The sequence below is a fragment of the Callithrix jacchus genome, chromosome 12, assembly GCF_049354715.1.
Source record: "Callithrix jacchus isolate 240 chromosome 12, calJac240_pri, whole genome shotgun sequence".
NCBI lineage: Eukaryota > Metazoa > Chordata > Mammalia > Primates > Cebidae > Callithrix > Callithrix jacchus.
Genome location: NC_133513.1, coordinates 30,916,960 through 30,940,224, shown reverse-complemented (window position 1 = coordinate 30,940,224; position 23,265 = coordinate 30,916,960). Strand labels below are relative to the sequence as shown.

At 51.3% G+C, this 23,265-nt stretch overlaps 2 protein-coding genes across 2 annotated transcripts in view; one reads left to right on the top strand and one right to left on the bottom strand.

The window, feature by feature from the left end:
* The first annotated feature begins 3,688 nt into the window (after positions 1 to 3,688).
* Positions 3,689 to 4,305, top strand: COX6A2 (cytochrome c oxidase subunit 6A2). The gene is made up of 3 exons (XM_008987561.3): positions 3,689 to 3,795; positions 3,897 to 4,033; positions 4,179 to 4,305. The coding sequence occupies exons 1-3, from the start codon at positions 3,723 to 3,725 to the stop codon at positions 4,260 to 4,262; spliced, it is 294 nt and encodes a 97-aa protein (XP_008985809.1). The 5' UTR covers positions 3,689 to 3,722; the 3' UTR covers positions 4,263 to 4,305.
* Positions 4,306 to 7,443: 3,138 nt separating this feature from the next.
* ITGAD (integrin subunit alpha D) overlaps positions 7,444 to 23,265 on the bottom strand; it is a 36,485-nt gene continuing 20,663 nt past the window's right edge. The window contains 20 exon segments of the mRNA XM_078346849.1: positions 7,444 to 7,708; positions 7,979 to 8,080; positions 8,222 to 8,335; positions 8,532 to 8,609; positions 8,721 to 8,831; positions 8,991 to 9,066; positions 13,439 to 13,522; positions 13,622 to 13,701; positions 13,813 to 13,929; positions 15,363 to 15,504; positions 15,731 to 15,804; positions 17,015 to 17,146; positions 17,398 to 17,477; positions 17,480 to 17,551; positions 18,991 to 19,148; positions 19,277 to 19,407; positions 20,757 to 20,966; positions 21,057 to 21,197; positions 21,378 to 21,520; positions 22,302 to 22,431. Of these exon segments, the coding sequence (XP_078202975.1) occupies positions 7,589 to 7,708; positions 7,979 to 8,080; positions 8,222 to 8,335; positions 8,532 to 8,609; positions 8,721 to 8,831; positions 8,991 to 9,066; positions 13,439 to 13,522; positions 13,622 to 13,701; positions 13,813 to 13,929; positions 15,363 to 15,504; positions 15,731 to 15,804; positions 17,015 to 17,146; positions 17,398 to 17,477; positions 17,480 to 17,551; positions 18,991 to 19,148; positions 19,277 to 19,407; positions 20,757 to 20,966; positions 21,057 to 21,197; positions 21,378 to 21,520; positions 22,302 to 22,431 (2,295 nt within the window). The 3' untranslated portion in view covers positions 7,444 to 7,588.

The window sequence follows — 23,265 nt, the reverse complement described above, 5'->3', positions numbered from 1 at the left end:
TCTGTCTCAAAAAAAAAAAAAAAAAATCACTATGGCCTGGAGAATAGGATACTCTGATTGGCTAGGCCTGGGTCATGTGGCCCTTCTTGGAGCTAGAGGAGGAAGTCAACCCCACTTGAACTTGTGAACTGAGAAAAAGGAGGGTAGGGGGTTATGTCAGTATCAGAAAAAAAAAAAGACATATATATTGGGCATATGACACAAAACCGTAGACATCCACTATACAAGCCACTGGCCCCTCCCAGGGGCAGAGGAGCGCAAGCTCCAGACTAGTTACTATGCCCCTGGGCCCCACCTTGATGCCATCTGAGCTGCAACTCTACCTGTTTGTTCTAGCTAACCCATGTCCTGTATCACCATACAGTCCTTTTTCCAGGACAATTCCAATTTCAAACACACTGTCCCTAGGGCCCCCATAAACATTTATACTTAGTGGATCACATGTTGTAGTTGATCTTTGCTTTAGAAAATGTGGAGAAACTGACCCTGAGTCATGCCTCCACCTCCTACACCAACAGCTGAGATACATCTGAAAAGAGGCTGAGTTGCTTCCCTCTGGGGTTTATTTAGCACCTGGTGAGTTTGTTCTTCCCTCTGCCTAAAGCAGAGAAAAAATTAAACATCTAGAAACTGAAAGCGTTGGCAGCAGCCGGGTTAATGAACTGCATGAGTGAGAACTTACTGAAACAATGGTGAGTACACAGCCTGGAAGAGACAGCTCTGCATGCCCTCTAGAGAGTAGAGAGGTAGGACGGTGATGGGCCCAGAAAAGCACAGACCACCTAACTGGCAGTCTCTGGGTACCTGGGCAAGTGCACCTTGTGATGGTGACAGTGAGAGGAGAGAGCCTCTCGCATCCTTCAATTTCACCTCCTCCCTCCCCCGCTTCCAGATGGAAAGGAGAGTGAAGAAGAAGCAAAAAAAAAAAAAAAAAAAATACCAAAGAGCTGGAAAAATGACTCCCTCTTTAGTTCCAAGCATCTCTGCTACCTGTTAACCTTGAAAGAGCTGCAAATGAATGATATCTCTGCTAGCTGAAGCCCAGCACTGGTTCATGCCCCCACATCTCCACAGACCAGGAGCCCTCCTGGAAACACCTCTGCCAACAAACAGCTTGTTGCTTTTGTCTCTGTAAGCCCCCCTCCCTTGCTGAATTAGCAAATCAGTGAAGCCAAAAGATTGTAAAGTCAGACGTCCAGCAAATGACAATGACATAGTTCTGCCTCAGTTTCCCCTTTAGCGTTATAAGCCTATAAAAAGGGTGAGAAGCTGCAGCTCAGGGAGCTCAGTGAATGAGGCTGTAGACCTCCCACAGCTCCTGGCCAAATAAAAAGCCACTTCTTTTCGAAGTTCGGTATTAGGTGTTGGAGAAGTTTGTTCCCCGCAGCTCTTGCTACAACAGCCCTCAGGCCGTTTTCCATGTCCCAGCAAGAAAACTCCGTGAGAGGTCCCAAGCTGAGAACAAAGGAATGGGAATTTCCAGGGAATTGTTTGGCAACGACCAGCAAAACTCTGAGGGGCCATTTTAGGAAAGAAAAGAAGTCTAGAACCTTTTCCTCTTTTTTTTTTTTTTTTTTTTTGAGACAGTCTTGCTCTGTCACCCAAGCTGGAGTACAGTGGTACAATCACAGCTCATTGCAACCTCCTCCTGGGCTCAAGCAGTCCTCCTGCCTCAGCCTCCCAAATAGCTGGAACTACAGGTATGTACCACCACACCCAGCTAATTTTTTTTAAAGAGATGGTGCCTCACTACATTGCCCAGGCTGATCTCAAACTCCTGATCTCAAGCAGTCCTCCTGCCTGGGCCCCTCAAAGTGCTGGGATTACAACTGTGAGCCACCACATCTCACTAGAATTTTTTGAAATAAAAGTATCTGTCTTCATTTCTGTTTTCTCCAGGCGCCATTATCTTATATAGGTAGGGAGGGGGCTATGTGTGGAGGGAGATGCCAGATATCTTACTGGAATAGGGCCCCATCTTCTCTGCAACAATGCCAAAGTCCAACTGGGAAAAACAACTGTGAGGGAATAATTTTGCAACACTGTATAACAATTGACTGCTCAAGGAGGTTAGTTTTTTTAAAAGTAGAAGCAGCAGCTTAAAGTTGGGTGGAACCTACTTGGGAGGCTGAGGCAGGAGAATTGCCTGAACCCAGGAGGCGGAGGTTGCACTCCAGCCTGGGTAACAAGAGCGAAACTCCATCTTAAAAAAAAAAAAAAAAAAAAAAAAAAAAGTTGGGTGGAACCTAGTGTTCAGTTTATTGCCGCGGAGAAACAGGTATAGGGACCCTTCTTGAAAATGTACCTTCCTTGTTTTTCTTATATAAATTAAATTCAGATTATATGCCTCCATAATTCATTTTTCTTTTGTATATTAAGTTCATACTAGATACATAAACCCTTGATAAAACCTGGAAGTACCTATTGGATTATAATTCTGAAAAGGCATTGCTATAGGGTTAACCAAAGGAACAACATTCAAGCATTCATTACATACTTATTTTTAGAACACCTACTTCATGCCAAGGTCCATGCCGGGTGCTGAGGGCAGAACAGGCACATGTCATCCTTGCCTGGTCTTGTGGCTTTCTCATGACCTGCTTTGATAGAGGGCTCATACCGGCCCTTTCTAGGCTCACTTTCTCCAAGCAGTCATAGTTTTCAGATCGAGAGAATGCACTTTGCAGTAGACACCTGTCAGGCTTGTGGCTGCTCAGTCTTTTGAATATTCATCCTAGACCTGGGGATTTTCCCTACAAGTCCTGCCTCCCTAAGGCAGAATCCAGAGCTCAGTTTCCCAGCCCCTCCTGCAGCTTGGGCACCTAGGGGTTGCCAGTGGGTGCAATCACATGACTCAGAGGAGAGTGACCCAGGATATAGGTTTCATGGGGATGAGGGTGGAAGACTCTGGCTTTCCAGGGCAGCATTAATGAAGTTTTCGGCATTGAGGGTCCAGCAGTGTGAGCTGTGGGGGTGTCACTGCAGCTGGTCAACAGAATGACCTGTTTCTGACTGTGCAGACTATAGGCCTCTCTGGCCATACTAGACATAGTGAGCTACCTGAGATGCTCAATTATCTTTTAAAATTAGTGAGAGTGAGTTCTGTTCTTTACAAAGAACTGTGACTACATAAACTGAACGAGTATTACCTGCCAAAATCTAGGTTGACACATTCCTACCTTACATAAACTTCATAAAAATCATTTAAGGGCCGGTCGTGGTGGCTCATGCCTATAATCCCAGCACTGTGGGAGGCTGAGGTGGGAGGATCACATGAGCCCAAGAGTTCCAGACCACCCTGGACAACACAGTGAGATCCCCGTCTCTATTATTTAAAAATTCTTTTAAGGTATGAATTATTATACATTTTACAGCTGAAAAAACTGAGACCCAAAAAGACAATTTTATTCATTCTACAAATATTTATTAAAGGCTGTGTGCCAGCCACGAGGCATAGAATAGGGAACAAAATATTTTCCCTGCAACTATATAAAAAGAATGGCATTGTACTTTAAATGCCCCCTTGCCAAAATAAGAGGCACAGGACAACAGCTGTCTGGAGACACCCTCAAGCCAGTCAGGCCCCATTTTAAATATAGAAACCCCTAAAAATAGCCGCCTGTACTCCACACTCAACAGGTGATTGGCCAGAGACGGGAGGAGACCCCAGGCCCCAGGAAGGAGAGCCAGGACAGTACTGGTTCCCGGCTCCCCACACCGCCATGGCTTTGCCGCTGAGGCCCCTGAGCCGGGGCTTGGCCAGCGCTGCCAAAGAAGGCCACGGAGGGACAGGAGGTGAGTGGGGAGCGGGCGGATGCCGGGGCTCCCCGACCCTGCCCACCTGTTCCCGGGCCCGCCCCCCCAGGCCCGCCGCATTCACTTCGCTCCGCCCGCAGCTCGCACCTGGCGCCTGCTGACCTTCGTGCTGGCGCTGCCGAGCGTGGCCCTCTGCACCCTCAACGCCTATCTCCATTCAGGCCACCGCCCGCGCCCCGAGTTCATTGCTTACCCCCACCTCCGCATCCGCACTAAGGTACGCGGGACGGGCGCGCGGGGGGCGCGGGACTGGCGCGTGGGTAGAGGCGAGGGACGGGCGCACTGGGACGGGGGAGGGCGCGGGAGGGGCGGAGCCGGACTCAGGGCGCTTACGCGCCCTCCCTCTTCCGCTTTCTCCGCAGCGCTTCCCCTGGGGGGACGGCAACCACACTCTGTTCCACAATTCCCACGTCAACCCTCTGCCCACTGGTTACGAAAGCTCCTGAGGCCCCTGACGCCCACGGGTGCAATAAAGGTGTGAAGCTTCAAGTCCGCGGCTCTGTGGGGAGGGCGGGCCGCGGGGAGCGCTGGCAGAGGCACCGAGTACAGTAAGCGCTCCTGTTCCACGCATGCACACAGCTCGGTGGGCGCTCCACGTGTTTTTCCCACGTCGCTGATACAGGGGTGTTCCTCCCCCATGCACAGGTAGGTGATCCCAGCTCTGTCTCTCTCACCTAGTAATAATGAGTCCTCTCTCTCACACACACCTATTAATAATTAGGGCTCTAGGCTGTAATGGGCTTCCCTATACACTGAATCCCCACAGTAACTCTGGGAGCAGGGTATAATTTTGGTTCCCCTTCTCCAAAGGAGGACCTGAGATTCTCGGGGATTAAATGACTTGTCCAAGTTCAGGCAGTCTGGCAGAGTTCTCCTGGGAGCCCAGGGCTGCAGATCCTGAAGTCCACTTCTTGCCTGACACCTGAGCCACTGGTTCTCTGAATCCCAGCTATCTGGATTTCAGACACAGGCTCCACAGTCCTGTGTGTGTGGCCTGGGGACCTAATACTGGATTTGGAATCTTTTGGTCATTCTCTATGACCTTTCTTAATGGGGCTTCCATTTAGGAAATCACATGCTCCTAGCCTGGCTCTCCTGGCTTCTGGGTACCCCATTCAAGGGGGACAGGAGTTCAGATGAGCTCTGAACATTTCATGTTGGAAACAGATGCTCAGTGCTGCAAAGAAAAATTAGCACTGACACAAAGGATCTCTCAGCAAGGCAATTTTTACTTCCTGCACACACACACACACACTCTTTGACCCTCTCCCCGATACACCTGTCAGCCCCATTAAGAAAAGATGACTGCGCTGAACATGGTGGCTCACACCTGTAATCCGAACACTTTGGGAGGCCGAGGCAGGCAGATCACAAGGTCAGGAATTCAAGACAAGTCTGACCAATATGGTGAAACCCCATCTCTACTAAAAATACAAAAATTAGCCTGGTCTGGTGGCATGTGCCTGTAGTCCCAACTACTCAGGAGGCTGAGAAGAGGAGAATCACTTGAACTCTGGAGGCGGAGGTTGCAGTGAGCCAAGATTGCCCTGCTGCACTCCAGCCTGGGTGACAGAGCAAGACTCCGTCTCAAAAAAAACCAGAAAAACAGGCCAGGCGCAGTGGCTCAAGCCTGTAATCCCAGCACTTTGGGAGGCCGAGGCGGGTGGATCACGAGGTCAAGATTGAGACCATCCTGGTCAACATGGTGAAACCCCGTCTCTACTAAAAATACAAAAAATTAGCTGGGCATGGTGGTGCGTGCCTATAATCCCAGCTACTCAGGAAGCTGAGGCAGGAGAATTGCCTGAACCCAGAAGGCAGAGGTTACGGTGAGCCGAGATCGCACCATTGCACTCCAGCCTGGGTGCAAGAGCAAAACTCCGTCTCAGAAAAAAAAACAAAACAAAACAGAAAAAGAAAAGACGACCTCAGGCATCCGTTGCCATAGAAAGTGAGAGAACTTTTTCAATGCTTACACATAGGTTTCCCCAACTATTCCCAGACTGTCACTCAGGTCCTTGGGTTAGAACTCTCCCATGCAAGGAAAGCGTTCTATAAACATCCTCATTTCATGTGATATTTCTTATACATATAAAATTTTATGTCGGTACCGTGCCTGCTTCTGTAAAAAGTGGGTCATCGCTGAAAATGGTGGACAGACATGTAAAAATATTAGAATCTCTATCTCTCTGAGAAGGTGCTTAGCACCTGGTAGGTTGCTCAGGCCAGTGCAGATCTATGCAGAAGTTGTTTCCATGTAAGTTGATTTATGGGTGCAAGGAAGACCAGCTCACAGGGGTAGAGATGAACAGAAAAGTGGATTATTAGGACAAAGCCACATTTGGGTTTCCTTGTAGTGGCATTTGAAGAAGCCAAGCTATCAGGGAAAGTAAATTAGAAAAGCTGGGTAAGGCTGGGCATGGTGGCTCATACCTATAATCCCAGCACTTTGGGAAGCTGAGGCAGGTGGATCGCCTGATGTCAGGAGTTCGAGACTAGCCTGGCCAACATGGTGAAACCCCGTCTCTACTAAAAATACAAAAATTAGCCCAGTGTGGTGCCACACGCCTGTAATCCCAGCTACTCAGGAGGCTGAGGCAGAATTGCTTAAACCCAGGAGGTGGAGGTTGCAGTGAGCCGAGATTGTGCCATTGCACTCCAGCGTGGGCGACAGAGCAAGACTCCATACCAAAAAAAAAGAAAGAAAGAAAAGCTGGGGAAGAGGGCAGGGAAGAAAATTGGGAGTAAGAAGAAGCTGAGAGAGAGGAGGAGACGACAACTAAGCTAACATGTTTGTGTGCGAGAACATTTATGTGAACAACAGTTATCATACATCAAGTATCTGCTGACCCCGAACACAGTAGATACACAGATGACCGTAGCAGGACAGCATAGATGCAGGCTGCTCTGTGCACATGCCCTGGCCTCTCTGTCTCACTTCAGCCACTCTACAATATAAGCAGCCACTCTATGATATTATCATTTCAAAAATGAGAAACGGCCGGATGCAGTGGCTCACACCTGTAATCCCAGCACATTGGGAGGCCAAGGTAGGTGGGTCACATGAGGTGAGAAGTTTGAGACCAGCCTGGCCAACATGGTGAAACCCTGTCTCTACTAAAAATGCAAAAACCAGCTGTATAGGATGGTGTGTGCCTGTAGTCCCAGCTACTTGGGAGGCTGAGGCATGAGAATCTCTTGAACCCAGGAGGTGTAGATTGCAGTGAGCCAAGATTGCACCACTGCACTCTAGCCTGGGTGACTGAGACAAAAAAAAAAGAGAGAGAGAGAGAAACAGATCAAGAGATTTGGTGCAACTTGCCTAACATTAAACAGTGAGTACATGATAGAGCCAAAATGTGTGTCCAGGCCTGCCTGCCTCCACAGTACCTGAGTTCTCACTATACCACCCTATCTGTAGGAGGGCTTGGGTTGGACTCTGGTGGTGTCAAGAGTGGGATAAGCCCAGACGAGTTGGTTCATGCCTGTAATCCCAGCACTTTGGGAGGCCGAGGCAGGTGAATCACCTGAGGATAGATGTTCGAGACCAGCCTGGCCAACATGGTGAAACCCTGTAGCTACTAATAATACAAAAAACTAGCTGGGCATCGTGGTGGACGCCTGTAATCCCAGCTACTCAGGAGGCTGAGGCAGGAGAATCACTTGAACCCGAGAGGCAGAGGTTGCAGTGAGCTGAGATTGCACCACTGCACTCCAGCATGGGCAACAAGTGGAAACTCCATCTCAACAAAAGGAAAAAAAAAGAGCGGGATTAAACACTCATGTACAGTGCGGCTGTGATGAGCGCCAGCAGCAGCAGACCCCCCACAGAGCTGCCCATGATGAGGGGGATGGCACTGTAGTCCTCGTATTCTTCTAGTACGGTCTCCACCTGATTTAGAGATCAGAGAGCACCCGGCCTCCTGCCATCCCAGATGCCTCCCAGGTTCCCCAACATTTATTTCCCTCCTCTCCTCCCCTTCCTCCCCTAGTCCCTGCTCCAAGGGGTGAGATGCAGCAGCATCCATGCCCTTAGGGACAGCTGTCCTGCCCAGAGACCTTCATCCTCCTCCCCCAGGCTTACAAACCCCCATCCAGCACAACAGATGGAGCCCCAGTCGCCCTCTTTTCAGCCTGGCCACTGCCCCCACACAGTCTCTACCTGAGTGCTCATAAATGCCTCCTGTATCGGAAGCTGGGAGTACACCGATGTGTCGAATGTAATTTCAGCCACACTCACGACTGATACCTTCTTCCTCGACATCTGCAAAGGGGTTGGAGAAACCTGTGGAACTGGCTCTGGGGAGGCTCAGAGCTCCGGGGACAGCCTGGCTTGCAGATGGGCACAGACACGCCAGGTCCCGCCTGAGTCCGGGGCAGGGGCTCTGCCATTGCACCCACACACCTGGCGGACCCAGCCAAAGCTGAGGTTGCCCTTCAGGGTGAAGTCCAGCTCCTCCTGGACGCTGAAGGAGGGGACATCGCAGCGGAACCACAGGCAGCCAGCAATGGAGCAGTCCTGGGGGCAGAAGAGGGGTGAAGCTGAGGGGTTCTTCACTGAGGAAGGAACCATAGGAAAAAATATGGTCAGGTTTGGGGTGGGGGACAGATGAACAGTTATAGGACATTTTCCAGGATGACAGTTATAGCAGTACATTTCCCGGGATACCCCGGTGGGGGCTGATCTTACAATGGGGGTTCAGGGCCCTTCTCACCAGCATGGGACTTCTGGAAATCTGGGTCAGGAAGTCAGAATGCTGGGGAAGTTTTCTCTCTGATACACAGGGGAGAATCTGGGGAGAGAGAGAAGCACTTAGCCACAGAATGAGCGACATGTCCCTGGTAGGAGGGAGTGCACTGCTGTGGGGTGCCAGTCTGGAGATAGAGGAGAGGCGGGCGCGTACCTGGGCTGGGGCCTCCACGACCACATCCCACACAGCCACACCGTTCAGCAGGACAGGAGCCCAGAAGTTAACGCTGATGGCCAGACCTCGCTGGCTGAGGTTTTTCACGTGCAGGAAATAAAGGCAGAGGGCTATTGTGGTCCCTGGAGCCTCCCAAGTCCCACTTCCCTCCTGGCCCTACTCTGAGGCGCCTCTCCATCTTCTCCACCAACTCCCAGCTGTCTCCACACTGTGGAAGGCAGACGTGCATACTCCCTAGGCTCTCACGTGGTATCGATGCTCCACCTCTTTCATTTTCTTCTCATTGAAGGTTGAAAAGTTCAAGTATTTGGTGGATTCTTCCTGCCTGGAGAGAGAGAGCCTGTTGGTGAAAAACAGCCCTGAAACTGTCCCCAGTTGTGCCCTGTCCTACTGCAGAGAGCTCTGTTGGGCCGGGCAGATGTCGCAGGGAAATAAGGATAGTCCCACCTATTGGTGGGGGCTCATGCCTGTAATCCCAGCACTTTGGGAGGCCAGGGCAGGAAGATCGCCTGAGCCTAGGAGTTCTAGACCAGCTAAGGCAACATAGTGAGACCCAGTCCCTATTCAAACTAAATAAATGAAAGATGGTCCCACATACCCTCTGCCACCTCGGCTTCAGCTCCCCTCCCTCCGAAGTCCCTCGAATCACCCAGATCTGCTAGCTCTGCCCTGCACACCACTGCTAGCTCTGCCCTGCACACCACTGGCTCTTTCATAGCCTCGTGACTTTGCTCAAGCTCTTCTTGGAACATTCTTACTCTCTCTCCCTTTGGAAATTTACATTTAAAGGCCCAACTTAAGCCTCACCCTTTCTAATGTTCAAACATTTTCCCATGGAGCAAAGGCGTTTGCGTTCCTTTCTCTAATAGGTAGTGGTTGGCCTCTGGTAATGCTTACAGAGACTGCACCAGAACAAGCTCGCCTAAGGGAACTCTAGGAATGAGAGCTGGGTCACTCAGGAAGACATTGAGTGAGAGCCCCTTCATGGTGGGAATGAAGAACATAGATTAATCTGTTCTGTGTCAGGACACACAAGCCTGTGGAAGGGACATCAGTGTTCCAGGCGGCAGGTGGGGTCTATCTGTCTAACCATCCTTCAGCAAACACAGGCTGCGTGTTGGCACTGGGGATTCCAGTTAAGCCGTACTCCCTGCTCTCTCACCACTTAACATCTAAAGTTTTACTAGAAATGAGCAAGCTGGCCAGGCGAGGTGACTCACGCCTGTAATCCCAACACTTAGAGAGTTAGGATCGCTTGAGCTCAGGAGTTCAAGACTGGCCTGGACAACATAGAGAAACCTCATCTCTGTAAAAAATTTTAAAAAGTAAAAATTAGCTGCACATGATGGTACACACCTGTGGTCCCAGCTACTCAGGAGGATGAGGCAGGAGATTTCGTGAGCCTGGGAGGTCGAGGCTGCAGTGAGCTGTGACCACACCACTGCCTTCCAGCCTGGGCGACAGAGTGAGACCGTCTCAAAAAAGAAAAAGGGCAAAAGCAAGCAGACCAACCGAGGGAAGCCTGCACCTCGCATGCAACAGCCAGACCAGCCGTACAGAAACTCGGCCCCTGCACTCTACCCACCATCAGCCCGATGACGAAGAACACGGGCTCCCATGTCAAACCGCCTGCGTTCACGTCTCAGGTCTGCCACTTCCTAGCTGAGTCACCGAGGCAAGCCACTTCACGTCTCTGGAGCCTGTAGCTTTTCCCTCTTTAAAATAGGGATGCCAACCATAGCATCTCCCTGTAGTAGAGTTGTGACCAGGGCTTGGCAGTGCCCAACATACAGGAAGTCCTCCATAAATCTTAGGGTTTATTTTCCCTAAGTATGCTGGCTGTGCTCTGTGCCCCCTACCCCAAACCCTTCTCTCTATGCTTCTGTTTTCTCACCTTAAAATCTAGTTCTAAACCTCTTTTCATTTTTTAAATTTAATTTTATTTTCACTTTTATTTATTTTTTGTTGGAGATGAGGTCTTACTATGATGCCCAGGCTGCTCTCAAACTCCTAGGCTCAAGCACTCCTCCCACTCATGCCTGTAATCCCAGCACTCGGCCTCCCAAAGTTCTGGGATTACAGGCATGAGCTACCATGTGCAGCCTAAGCCTGTTTTCAGATCTAAGTAAACCACCCAGCTTTCACCAGTCTTCAGAGGGGCATGCCATGTACGGCTGTGGGCGCGGACTCTGCAGCCAAACCGTCTGGGTCTGATTCCTGGTTCTGTTGCTTACTTGGAGATTGACAGAGGCAACGTATTTCACTTCTTGATGTCTTTGTCAGTGAAAATGGGGATAACAATTTAATTATTGGGAGAATCAAATAAATGTAAATACATATAAAGTGCTTATGACAATGCAAGAAAACCACCGTAAGACAACAGCAACATGAAACGATGCCTGGCATGGGTATATATAACTCTAAGCTCTTACTGTAAGTATTTTCCCATGGATAGAAAGGGAAACTTACATGTGGCTTGAAAGGAGAATGATACTCCTTGATCTCCCTCCCTCATTCCCCTAACAACTTCATACAGCAGAAGCAACAGCGGTCAGGCATGGTGGCTCACGCCTGTAATCACAGCACTTTGGGAGGCCGAGGCAGGTGGATCACATGAGGTTAGGAGTTCAAGACCAGCCTTGCCAACATGGTGAAATCCCGTCTCTATTAAAATTACAAAAATTATCCAGGCGCGGTTGTACATGCCTGTAATCCAGCAACTCGGGAGACTGAGGCAGGAAAATTGCTTGAACCTGGCGGGTGGAGGCTGCAGTGAGCCCAGATTGCACCACTGCCCTCCAGCCTAGGCGACAGAGTGAGACTCCATCTCAAAACAAACAAAAGCAGAAGTAGCAAACTCTGTCCCATGACAGTATTACAGGCTTTCAGCCACAGTGTGTGGGATGCCTCACTCTGCATCCAGCCTGGCCTGCCCCTGAACCGCGAACCTTTCTGCAAAGAACCCTCTCGCTGTCAGCCCTACACTCGCCCTTCCTGTGCTGCCTCAGTTGGGCTCTTAGAGACCTTCCCAACAGTTTCTCACACCTCTGCCCCACTCTGAGTTTTATAGAAACTTGACCTTTCCTTTCCTCTGTGTGGTGACAGACCATATCCTGTTGGGCACAAGCTCCCCATTTCAGGGTGCTCAGAAAAGCCTTGATCTCCATCTAGCAGCTTTGCCTTAGCACATTCACACTTAGTACAAAGGACAGGATTTGTTTCATGTTTAAAAAAAAAAAGAAATAGAAACAGCTCTCCTTTTGGAGGGAGAGGGAGAAAGGCTCCACGGTGGCAAAGTGTGTGTCCCACCAGCAAGTCAATTTGAGAGAAGCAGCAAGAGCTATGTATATATTATTAGGTTACAAATACACCAAGGATACATTCCAAGAAATTCATCATTAGGCAATTTCTCTCTCTCTCTCTCCTCTCCCTTCCTTCCTTCCTTTTTTTTTTTTTTTTTTTTTTTTTTTTTTGACAGAGTCTTGCTCTGTCACCCAGAGCTGGAATGTAATGGCGCAATCTCGGCTCAACACTATCTCTGCCTCCCGAGTTCAAACAATTCTCCTCCCTCAGCCTCCCCCGTAGCTGGGATTATAAGCACGTGCCACTGCGCCCAGCCAATTCTTGTATTTTTGGAAGAGACAGGGTTTCACCATGTTGGCCAGGCTGGCCTTGAACTCCTGACCTCAGGTGATCTTCCTGCCTTGGCCTCCCAAAGTACAAGGATAACAGGTGTGAGTCCCACACCTGGCCTTAGGCAATTTCATCATTGTGAAACCTTATAGTTTGCAAACCTAGGTAGCAAAGCCTACTGCACAGCTCGGTGATACGGTGTAGCCTATTATTGCTCCTGTCCTACAAACCTGTGCAGCATGTTACTGTACTGGATATTGCAGGCAATTGTAACACAATGGAAAGTATTTGTGTGTCTAGACATTTTAAAAACGGCAATGAGTTGCACTATAATGTTACAACTGCTATGACATCACTAGGTGATAGGAATTTTTCAGCTCACGTACAATTTTAGGAGACCATTGTCATAAAATGTGGGTCCATCTTTGACAGAAACTTTTTTTTTTGAGACTGAACCTCGCTCTGTTGCCCAGGCTGGGGTGCAGTGGCGCAATCTCAGCTCAATGCAGCCTCTGCCTCCTGATTCAAGAGATTCTACTGCCTCAGCCTCCTAAATAGCTGGGATTACAGGCATGTGCCACCACGCCCAGCTATTTTTTTTTTTTTTAGACAGTCTTGCTCTGTCACACAGGCTGGGGTGCAGTGGTGTAATCTTGGCTCACCGCAACCTCCGCCTCCCAGATTCAAGTGATTCTCCTCCCTCAGCCTCCCAAGTAGCTGGGGTTACAGGCATGTGCCACCACTCCCAGCTAATTAATTTCGTATTTTTAGTAGAGACGAGGCTTCACCCTGTTGGCCAGGCTGGTCTGGAATTCCTGACCTCAGGTGATCCACCTGCCTTGGCCTTCCAAAGTGCTGTGATTACAGGCATGAGCCACAGCGCCCGGCCCAGAAACATCTTAATGCAGCATAAACATCATTATATATGGCTTTTCACCCACAAAGCCGTCCCGAAACAGGAGAGCTTACATGTATGTCATTGGAAGAACAGCCTGGGACTCAGAGGGAGGTGCCAGACATAGAGGAAGGCCAGAGGGCCAAGGGAAGGGCCAGGGACTGGGCACCTGCTGATCATGGTGTAGACCACGTACTTCACTGGGAGCTCCAGCTGGAAGGTGGCCTTGCTGCTTGAAGCCTTATTGTTCTCACTGGAGAAAGAGAGGGGGGACCAATAGGAAGGAATCCAGGAGAGGGATGTCTAGCCGGGGCATGAGATGGAGGGTGGGGGACCCCTGGCCTGGACCCACCTGCTTGCACTGGCCCTCATCAGCATCCTGTTTCCTACAGTGGCCGTGTAGGAGACATCAAATGTGACTATGAAGGTGCCCTGAGGGAAGAAGGAGGAAGGAATGAAGATAAAAAGAAGGCCATGGGGAGTGAGGGACAGATTGGGACAAGGGAGGAGGACAGTGAAGGGGACTTTAAGGGAGGCACTGACATTAGAGCCCTCATGAAAGATGGGATGGTTGATGCTGCAGTGGCTGCTCCTCAGGCCCTCATTCTCAGTGGGCACTGCTTCACATGCCAGGCGCAGGGCACATGGATGGGGCTGCTTCTAGAGGAGTTGAATGAATTTTAAAAAGTTACCCACATGTATGTGTGGGCTTGATATGCAGCAGTGGTGGTGACGCAGAGTAGTAGGGAAAAGGACAGACTTTTTCTTTTATTTTTCTTTTTTTGAAATGGAATCTAACTCGTCACCCAGGCTAGAGTGCAATGGTGTGATCTTGGTTCACTGCAACCTCCACCTCCCAGGTTCAAGCAATTCTGCCTCAGCCTCTCGAGTGGCTGGGATTACAGGCACCTGCCACCAAACCTACCTAATATTTTTGTATTTTTAGTAGAGATGGGGTTTCACCATGTTGGCCAGGCTGGTCTCAAACCCCTAACCTCAGATGATCCACCCACCTTGGCCTCCCAAAATGCTAGGATTACAGTCGTTAGCCACCACACCTGGCCAAGGACAGATTTTTCAATCAATCTCCATCAATGCCAGGAAAATGAACTCATACCGAGAAAAAAAAGAATAAGAAGAAAAATAAAGAACAAGAGGAAGAGGAGGAGAATGAAGAAAGAAGAAAAAGAAATTGGATCCCTACCTCACTCCATAAATTAAAATAAATTCCAACTGGATTAAAGACTTAAATGTGAAAAAGCAAAATGATGATGCATTTGGAAAATAATACAGGGAGCTATTTTTATAACCTGAAAGTGTTTTTTAAACAAGACCCACACACAGAAACAATATGGTCAGGCACAGTGGCTCATGCCTTTAATCTTAGCACTTTGGGAGGCTGAGGTAGGAAGATTACTTGAGCCAGGAGTTTGAGACCAGCCTGGGAAGCATGGTGAAACCCTGTCTCTAAAAAATAAATAAATAAGTAAATAAAATAAAAAATAATAAATTAGCTGGGGGTGGTAGCATGCACCTGTAGTCCCAGCTACTCAGGAGGCTGAGGTGGGAGGATTGCTTGAGCCCAGGAGGTGTAGGCTGCAGTGAATGGTCATTGTGCCACTGCATTCCAGCCTGGATGACAGAGTAAGACTCTGTCTCAAAAAGAGAGAGAGGGAGGGAGGGAACGAAGGGAGGGAGGAGGGGAAGGAAGGAGGGATGGATGGAGAGAAGGAGAGGGAAATACAAGGACATCATGACCACAAAGTCAGAATAATGATGACTTCTGGGGAGAGAGTGGATCTGTGATGGGGAAAGGCACATGGGGAGAAGATACTGGGAATGCTAGCCGTGATTTATTTCTTGACCTGGATGTTAACTCTATGGTTTGTTTAATATTATTCATTAAACTGTACATATGTTTTATGCACTTTGTCTGTGTGTGTGTGTGTGTGTGTGTGTGAGAGAGAGAGAGAGAGAGAGAGAGAGAGAGAGAGAGAAAGCATATTACAGAATTTTAAAGAACATTCTATAACTCCCAGGTCTGCAGGGCAGGAGAGAGGCCCCCTCCCACTAGAGCCCGCAGCAATTGTTACCTGGGCTCTGGACACACGTCGGTGGGACAGCCCAGCTGGGTAGTAGAGGCTGACCACAGTCCCATAGGAATCCTCACCCGCGTTCCACACAGTCACGATCATGTTGAGCTCCAGGGACTGCCCCACAGTCAGAGTCTGCAGGCTAAGGGGGAAGGACAAGGCTGGGAGTGGGACTCCACTGGAAATGGGCGGGAACTGGAAAGGGCAGGGCAGGACACTGGGAACTCCAGGGCTCTGGGCTGATAACATCCCAGGCAACATGACTTTGTTAGAAAGACAGCCAGAGAGCAGCACAAGCACTTCTCATCCCAGGAGGGCTGGGGACTTGGAAGCTCAAGTGTCTGGATATGAAAGGTGTTACAGCTCACCCTGAGAAGCTGAGGGTGATACCCAGGTCCCCTTCACAGAGGTCATCTTGCCCACAGTTCTTCTCAAAGGGGAGCTGCAGCAAAACAGTATATTCTGTTCCCATCTTACGTCTTAGTCTTTCTCCAAGCCCCTCGTTAGAAACACCCACCAACATTGAGCATTACTAAGTCGCCGCCCCCAGGACTTTGCTGGACACCAATGAGGGGCGGAAGTGCGGTTTGGAGGTTGGCATATGAGAAAGATAAAACAAGATCCTTGGCTTCAAGGGACATAAAGTTCAGTTGAGTCACTTCCAGCTCATCCTGGAACAATTATTCCACAAACATTCTTAAGTGCCAGTAATTGGGCAGGTTCTGGGTTGGGTGAGGGCTGGGGGAAGGTGGAAATGACAGGAATTCCCCATGATTCCTATGCTCAAGGAAACTACAGTTCCAAGACAGCCTCAAAAGTAGATGCAGATGGTTATGATAATAGCCGTGTGGCATCTGCTGTGGCACCACCTTGATTTAACAGGGACCAGGAAAGGGGTGGCAGCCGATGAGTGTGGTCTTCAGAAGAGAGGGAGGTGACGCTGGAGCTTCAGAGGACAGAGGGGCAGAGAAGGCAGAAGGCAGTGTTTTCCAAATGAGAAGCAAAACAGGGACAAAGGCACAGAGGTGGGAATGAGAAAACTTGGGAGGGATCTGGGGATGAATGAGTCTGTGCTGGGGAAAAGTGGGAATCGCCTGGGATGTGTGCAGGGCCTGGGGACGTGGGTGGAGGTGGGAACAGGGCCTAAGACCAGAAGGTAGAGCAAGGCTGGTGCATTTATGAAAGTGTGTCTAGTGATGGGGAGTGGGATTCCATGAAGCCAGAGAGGCCAGGAGGCCAAGTCAGAGAGGGCATCAGAAGGAAGGACTGAGGTCTTTGTAAATGCAAGGGAGGTTCCACAGGGGAGTGAAGAGCCCAGATGTGCATTTTAGAATGACTGACTCCTGCTCCTCCGTGGAAAATGTGTGGGAGGGTGCAAGAATAGATATGGGAACCACTTCATCTCACGACTCTGGGAGAGAATTGGGGGGCGTGGGAAAGGCAGCAGCTGGGGCCAGGAAGAGAACTGGGTAGACTTCAGGCCAGTCCTGGAGTCAGAACCCCCAGGCCTGGGTGTGAGGAGGAGGGGAGAGGATGGAGCCAGGTCTCTGGACAGATGTGGTTGGTGGGTGATTGGGAGCTACAGTAGGCTTGTAAGCACATGGAGACACTATGAGGTCAGCACATCCCTGGGGCTTCATCGGAAGACTCACAGAGGAAGTGAAGAGGACTTGTGAGCCCACAGCCAGCACGGGGCTAAGGTTCTTGGGGGAGGGGATGGGCTCTCTCAGCAAGGAGAAGTTGAGGTGCAGAATGATGGGGCTCACTACATCCTCCACGCAATCCTAAAGGAGAACAGGCTTCAAGAACCCCCTGCCCTCTCCATGCTCCACCACAAGGCCTCCTCCACTGCATCCACTCCCTCTGCCCTGACAGTGCCCATCCAAGCCGTGGAGCCAGGTCCTCCTGCTGCAACTTTCCTCTCTCCAGCCCCACCATCCAAACATTTCCCACCTCACTCAGTGGAGAACTGGGCTGCTCCAGGCCAGCCTTGTGCTGCACCTCCCTCCCCTTTCCCAGAACCCAAAGTCCTCACTGGCAAAAGCAGCTTCAGGGTTTCACAGTGAACCCGCAGTCCCAGGGTTTTTCTTCGAGTCAAAGTTTGGTTCTTGGTCCATCAAAAATGGCACGAGAAGTCAGACGGCCTGGGTCCAGTGCCAGCTCATACCCAATGGAGCTTTGGATGTCACCTGAAGTGCAGGAGAAGGGGAAAATGAAAAGGCAGGAATAACCCAGAATGCTCTGTTTTGATTTATTTGTTCATGCAATACATCTTTGCCAGACAGTTCTACGGGCCATCAACTGTACCACATGCTGGGGATACGTGCGGAGAAGATAGATGGATAGACAGATGATGGGTGGATGGATGGGTGGATGGATGGTGGATGGATGGATAATAGATAAATAGAGGATAGGTTACATAGGTGATAGATTAGGTAGATAGATGGTAGATTTGGTAGATTGAATGGGTGATAGATTAGGCAGATGACAGATAATAGGTGATAGATTGATAGATGATAGATTAGATAGGTGATTAGATAGATGATAGATAATAGGTGATAGATGGATAGAGAGATGATGGATAATAGGTGATAGACTGGTAGGTAGATGATAGATTAGATAGGTGATTAGATAGATAGATACTAGATAGGTGATACAGATTGGTAGATGATAGATTAGATAGATGATAGATTAGATAGATAAATGATAGATAATAAATAGGTGATAGACTGGTAGATAGATGATAGATTAGACAGGTGATAGATTAGATAGATAAATAATAGATAATAGGTGATAGATTGGTAGATAGATGATAGATTTAAAGATGTAATAGATCTGGTAGATTAGCTAGCAAGCTAGATATGGCCCCTGCTCTCATGAACCTCACAATCTAAGAAAGAAGCCAAGCACATGGGTGGTGATGTCACAGCGTGATCCGTGCGAGGGAAGGCTCTCCTGTGGTTCTAAGGAGAGCACACTCGCTGGACCTGGCTAGGCTGCCTCCTGGATGGACCATGGCTAAGCAGCCATCCGGAGGACGAGCAGGAGCCAGGTGAGGAGTGGGGAGACCGTATGGGACCATGAGAACAGGGCCTAATACCAGAAAGGAGAGCAAGGCTGGCACATTTATGAAAAGCGTGCCTAGTGAGGGGAGTGGCATGCCACGAGGCCAGAGAGGCCAGGAGGCCAAGTCAGAGAGGGGATCAGAGGGAAGGACTGGGGTCTTTGTAAATGCAAGGTGGGGTTACACAGGGGAGTGAGGAACCCAGATTTGCATTTTAGGACCAGCTGACTCTAGTTCCTCTGTGGAAAGTGGGTGGGAGGGTGCAAGAATAGCTGTGGGGACTGCTTCATGTCATGACTCTGGTGTTGGTGGGAGAGAATTGGGGGCTGGGGGAAGGCAGTGGCTGAGGCCTGGGAGAGAACTGGTTGGACTTTAGGTCAGCCCTGGAGATGGACCCACAGGCCCAGGTGTGAGGAGGAGGGAAGAGAATGAGCCAGGTTTCTGGCACAGGTGGTGAGTGGATGTGGAGGTGAGATTGGATTTCTGGGCCCATCCCATCTCAGAACGGCATTGGGGCTCCTAATAGAATGAGGGGCCAGGGCCCCCTTTACTGGGGAAACGCACCTAGCTGGTCGAATGTGCTTTTGTGGATGGTGAGACAGACGTTGGCATCCCCCGCTTCCAGGGTGCTGGGCCCCTCTTCCCAGCACTGGTACACAGCCTTGGCCACCTCCACAGGGCTGAATCTCATGGCCACCCCTACTTTTAGCACCGGCAGACTCCTGAGGGGCAGGAAAGGGCAGGGGGTAGGACAGGCTTCTGGGAGGAGAACGAGGCTGCGGTGGGGGCAGTGGGCAGCACCAGTAAATCGGACACAGCGGGCAAGAGTGGGAAGTTGGGGAGTTGCTACCTGAGCAGGAGCACCTGGCCCCGGGCCCCCACCACCAGGTCCACTAGTCCATCCTGGGTGAGGTCCTGACCCCCGCTCAGCGCCTGCCCAAAATACTGCAGCCTGGGGGAGAGCTGGGAGCCCATGATACGCTGGCCAGAAGAGAAAAGGGTGAATCAGGCTGGAAGGCTGGGGAAGAACTTGGAGATAAGTAACAAGGGGAATATGGAGGTAGGGCCGTGGGGGAAGGACAGAAGGGGTGAGATGTGAACAGAAGTCACCAAGAAGAGCGTGAAAAGAGGAGGTAGGGTGGGGAGATGGTTGCTAAGAAAGAGATGTAGGAGTGGAGATTGGAAGGGTGTCCTGGTGACCCAAGTGTCATTCATTCAGTCAGTCTCTACTTCCAATTCTGACTCCTCCACCTCTGAGCCACGAGGCGGGGGGCAAGGATTCAATCTTTCTGTGTCTTGGTTTCCTCATCTTTCCAGCGATCTGCTGGCCAGAGAGAGACAGGAGAAGCGGAAGCCAAAGGGAGGCAATGGGAAAGGTTTGAGAAGAGAGATTTGGAAAAGAGATTGTGGTGAAAGAGGATCTGAAGATAGAAATTGGGAAGGAGAGATAAGGGGATAGAAATTGAAAGCAAATATGGCCAGGCGCGGTGGCTCACACCTGTAATCCCAGCACTTTGGGAGGCTGAGGTGCACAGATCACCTGAGGTCAAGAGTTCGAGACCAGCCTGGTCAACACGTGAAACCCCTTCTCTACTAAAAATATAAAAATTAGCCAGGCGTGGTGGCAGGCTCCTGTAATCCCAGCTACTCAGGAGGCTGAGGCAGGAGAATTGCTTGAACCCAGGAGGTGGAGGCTGCAGTGATTTTGCCACTGCACTCCAGCCTGCCAACAGAGTGAGACTCTCTCTCTCAAAAAAAAGAGAAAGCAAATGGGGTAAGGACCTCGGGACCCCCTATACAGAGAAGGGAGCCCTTTGGGTCCAGCCTGTCATGACGGTGCAGGTTGGTGATGAAATAAGAGCATAACAATAGGTGTATAATAGATTTGTGTATTTGGCACTGGTTAGGTCACTCGTGAATATTTAGCAAGTGCGGTGCTGGGTGCCTTAGCACTCTCACTGTTATTTCTACAAGAAGCCTAAGGAGTTGGTTTTATCATTTCTGGGTTTAATAGAAAGAAACTAAGGCTGACAGAGACTGTCAGTCACCTGCAGGAGGTCACACAGCTCAGGATGGCTGGCCAGGCCAGGGATTTGAACTGGCCTCTAACCTCGAAACCTGCTCTCCTAACCATTAAACTGCCCACACAGATGGAAGGCTTTCTGGAACAAAGGAGAGAAAAGAGATGATTTGTGATTAGCTGGTGAATCACTAAAACAAGGAAGGGAATGGTGACAGAGACAGGAGGCAGCCTTCAGCGAACTCATGACACCAGAGGAGCTGGGACTAGAAGTGGCTGAAGATGTGGGGAGGGGATGGGGGGGCCTCACCTGGCTGTGGGAGGGGCTGATGCTGGATCCCGAGGATCCGGGAAACAGGTAGACAGCACCCAGGTTCTCCTGCTCTCCCGGGGCCCCGATGGCTACATCCGTCAGCTTGTCCCCATTTACGTCCCTCAGCACTGTTAGGGCTGCCCCAAAGCGGCCCCAGGGGTGGCCCTGCTCCCCTCGGAGAACAGCATCACACTGCCACCGCACGCTCTGCTGAACACAAGCAGTGTCAGGCCCAAACCGGCCGACCCCTCCACCCACACCAGACCCCACCCAGCCCAGGTCCCATAGGCTACTCACCCCCCTGGGCAAGGGGCACATGGACACCTGGCCCCCTCGGGTCTGCTCATAGTAATGGGGGGCCCCGATGAGGATCAGGTCAGTGCTGCCATCGCTGTCCATGTCCACAGAGCAGAGGGAGGCCCCAAAGTAGGAGCCTATCTGGAGGGCAGAGACTGGGTCATGCTGCCTGCCCCGCCAGAGGCAGCCCTGAGGGCCAGGTCCCACCTCTCCCCAGGTACCAGGACCTCCCCAAAGGCCCTGAAAGCCCCTCCCTCCTCTCCTCTGCCCCGTTCACCGCCCACACCCTCATCTTCGCCTCTGGCTCCCACCACGCCCAACCTGGGTCCCTGTGACCTCGGCCTTCATCCTCCATTGCCTGGACACCTGGGTGAAGATGACAGCCTTCCCGGTGTGCTGGTAGTGGGGGGCCCCCAGGACCAGGCTCTGTACCCCCTTCCACAGGGCCAGCTTGGTGGAGTAACCTGAGAGGTCCAGGCCTCAGCACTAAGGCCCTCATCCCCCCTCCCCAGACCCCTGGACCACACCGCAGCCAGCACAGGCCCCATCCCCCTTCCCAGAACTCTGAACCCCACCCCGGCCAGCACAGCCCCATCCCCCTCCCCAGAACCTTGGACCCCACCCCAGCCAGCACAGCCCCTCTACCCACTGTCCAGAACCCTGGACTCTGCCCCAGACAGTACAGCCCCCAACCACCCTCCCCAGAACCCTGGACCCCATCCCAGGCAGCACAGCCCCCATCCACCCTCCCCAGAATCCTGGACCCCATCCCAGGCAGCACAGCCCCCATCCATCCTTCCCAGAGCCCTGGACCCCATCCCAGGCAGCACAGCCCCCATCCACCCTCCCCAGAACCCTGGACCCCATCCCAGGGAGCATAGCCCCCATCCCCCTCCCCAGAACCTTGGACCCCACCCCGGCCAGCACAGCCCCTACACCCCCTCCCCACAACCCTGGACCCGGCCCCAGGCAGCGCAGCCCCCATCCACCCTCCCCAGAACTTTAGACGCCCCCCAGCAAGCACAGCCCCATCCCCCTCCCAAGAACCCTGAACACCCCCCTCAGCCAGGGCAGCCCCTATACCCCCTCCTCAGAATCTCGGACCCCACCTCAGGCAGTGCGGCTCCCATCCCCTCTCCCTAGAACCTTGGACCCCACCCCAGGCAGCCCAGCCCCCATCCCCCCTCCCCAGAACCTCTGGGCAGCCCATCTCCCACCTGTCCCCAGCCCCTGGCCATTTCTCACCCAAGTAAGAGTCTCTCATGTCCACATTCTCCTGAGACATGTTGATGAAGGTGGGGTTCATATTTGAGGGGTACAGGAAAGCACCTCCAGACCAGCTGAAGCTCCCCACAGCCCCCAGGATGGGGCCATCCTGGGAAGGAAGGATTCCAGGGCTGAGCAGAGGCCAGAGCAGGAAGACAGCGTGTCCCAGAGATAGGCCTGCCGCCTGTGCCTCTCACTGTCTGGGCTTTCCTTGTCTTCCCAGCCCTCACCAGCAGCCTCTGGACCTCTGCCTATCCCCACAGCCACTGTTCCACCGGCCCCGTCCCCTCTCACTCACTGCCCTGTCTGCCCCCTGCCATGCTCATCACTTCCCCTCTCTCTCCTGTCCCCAGTCCTAGGCTTCCTCAAACCCAAATGTGCAGCCACCCCCTCTGGAAAACCATCTCCAAGGCCTTATGGTGGCACCTAGGACCCTTCCCTGTCAAACCCATGGAACCTCCCTCTCTTCCAAAGTACATCAAGCCTATGGCCTGGACACCTCCCTTCCCTTCTTCTCCTCCTCCTCTCTGCTCATTTTCCCTCTCTGGAAGAGTCAACTTCATTTTTTTTTTAGGACAGGCTGTTGCTGTCACGCAGGTCTGTGGTGCAGTGGCACGATCATAGCTCACTGCAGTCTTGAACTCCTAGACTCACGTAATCCCCCCATCTCAGCCTTCTGAGTAAGTGAGACCACAGCACATGCTACCACACCTGGCTAATTTTTTAAAAATTTTTTGTAGAGAGAGAGTCTCACTGTGTTTCCCAGGCTGGTCTTGGACTCCTGGCCTCAAGTGACCCTCCCACGTCAGCCTCCCACAGTGCTAGTATTACAGGTGTGAGTCACTATGCCTGGCGGGAAAAGTCAACCTCAGTGTCGCCTCCTCTGTGAGGGCTTCCTCAGCTCCTTCAGGGGGCCACAGGCATTTCCTCCTGGGTGTACTTG